The 1669-nt window shown below is 52.9% G+C and overlaps 1 protein-coding gene across 1 annotated transcript; it reads left to right on the top strand.

The window, feature by feature from the left end:
- The first annotated feature begins 1122 nt into the window (after positions 1-1122).
- On the top strand, positions 1123-1464 carry LOC136454939 (uncharacterized). The gene has a single exon (XM_066455174.1). The coding sequence runs from the start codon at positions 1123-1125 to the stop codon at positions 1462-1464; it is 342 nt and encodes a 113-aa protein (XP_066311271.1).
- The last annotated feature ends 205 nt before the right edge of the window (positions 1465-1669 follow it).

Genomic DNA, 1669 nt, shown 5'->3' with positions numbered 1-1669 from the left:
GCCTTTGGCCGACACATCCTCAACACTACCTTCTCGCCAAGGTACCGACCACCAACCAATATCCCAAAGTACTCTTGGGAAACAAACCCCAAACTATGGCTCGAGGATTATCGGCTTGCCTGCCAAGCCGGTGGTGCAGATAATGATGATTTCATTATCCGCAACCTTCCATTGTTCTTGGCCGATTCAGCACGAACATGGTTGGAACACCTACTGTCCAATAGAATCTAAGGTTGGGCGGACTTAAAGGAGACCTTTGTGGGAAACTTCTAGGGCACGTACAATCACCCTAGGAACCCATGGGACCTCAAGAACTACCGATAGAAGGCCAGAGAAACCCTCTATGGGTACATTCAACGCTTCTCCCAGTAGTGCAATGAGCTGCCTAACATTGCCGATGCCGATATTATAGGGGCTTTCCTATCTGGGACCCCCTACGATTCTTTGGTTCACAAGCTAGGATGCAACAGTCCATGAACCACCAAGGAACTCCTTAACATCGCAACAAGCCATGCCTTGGGCGAAGAAGTGGTCAGAGCGATCTTCGATCACCTCAATGGTAAGGCAAGACAGGATGAGGACGCTGGTGAAGGTGCCTCCAACCGTCCCACCAAAAAGAAGAACAAGAAGCAATGGTGTGAGGGCTCTCTCAGGGCCATCGCTGACTGCAGGGGTGGTCGAAAGCCCACGGAGGGCACTCTGAACCACTTTGAAAAACTACCCAAGGGGCCATGCCTGAACCATGTCTTCCCCATCAAGCATCTGTACAAGGACTGCACCCACATGAAGCGGTTCTTGTCCAGAGCCTCCAACAAAGGGGAGCATGGGAAGGACCCCAACCCTACCATGGATGATGCCAAGGGGAAGGATGATAGCTTCCCAACACTAGATGGTTGCCTCATGATCTTTGGAGGATCGAAGGCCTATGACTCCAAGCACCACCAGAAGATCGCGCGCCGCGAGGTCTATGCGACCGAACTGGCCACACCTGCCTTCCTCCGGTGGTCAGAGTCTGCTATAACCTTCGATCGGACCAACCACCCAGAGAGCGTCCCGTAGCCAAGGAGATACCCACTTGTGGTTGACCCAATCATCAACACAAAGCGGCTCACCAAAGTACTAATGGATGGAGGCAGCGGCCTCAACATCATGTACACCGAGATGCTCGATGCTATGGGTGTTGATCGAGTGCGTATTCGGCCAACCGGAGTGCCCTTTCATGGCATCATGCCTGGAAAGCAGGCCATGCTGCTCGGGCAGATCGATCTGCCCGTCACCTTCGAGGGTCCGTCCATCTATAGGATGGAGACCCTCGCTTTCGAAGTGGTTGGGTTTCACAGAACTTACCACGCCATCCTAGGACAACCATGCTATGTGAAGTTCATGGCCATCCCCAACTACAACTACCTCAAGCTGAAGATGCCGAGCCCAGGCAGGGTCATCACCATCGGCACATCCTTTTAGCGCACCTATGAGTGCGAAGTCGAGTGCTGCGATCACGCTGCAGCGATCATAGCCTTCGGAGAGCTCATGGACATCAGAAAAAGAGGTCACCAAAGAAGCGCCAGACCCCAAAAGGTCAATTGGGGTCCTTTGAGCCAGCGGAAGGCTCTAAGGAAGTCCTCATAGACTCTGGGAGCACTAAGGAAAAAACGGTGCGCATTGGTAC

This window comes from Miscanthus floridulus, chromosome 5 (genome assembly GCF_019320115.1).
Source record: "Miscanthus floridulus cultivar M001 chromosome 5, ASM1932011v1, whole genome shotgun sequence".
In the NCBI taxonomy this organism is placed as follows: Eukaryota; Viridiplantae; Streptophyta; class Magnoliopsida; order Poales; family Poaceae; genus Miscanthus; species Miscanthus floridulus.
This window is presented reverse-complemented; position numbering and strand designations above follow the sequence as displayed.

Excerpts from the sequence above, each read along its gene's own strand:
- LOC136454939 (XM_066455174.1), top strand. The coding sequence starts at position 1,123 with ATGGATGGAGGCAGCGGCCTCAACATCATGTACACCGAGATGCTCGAT.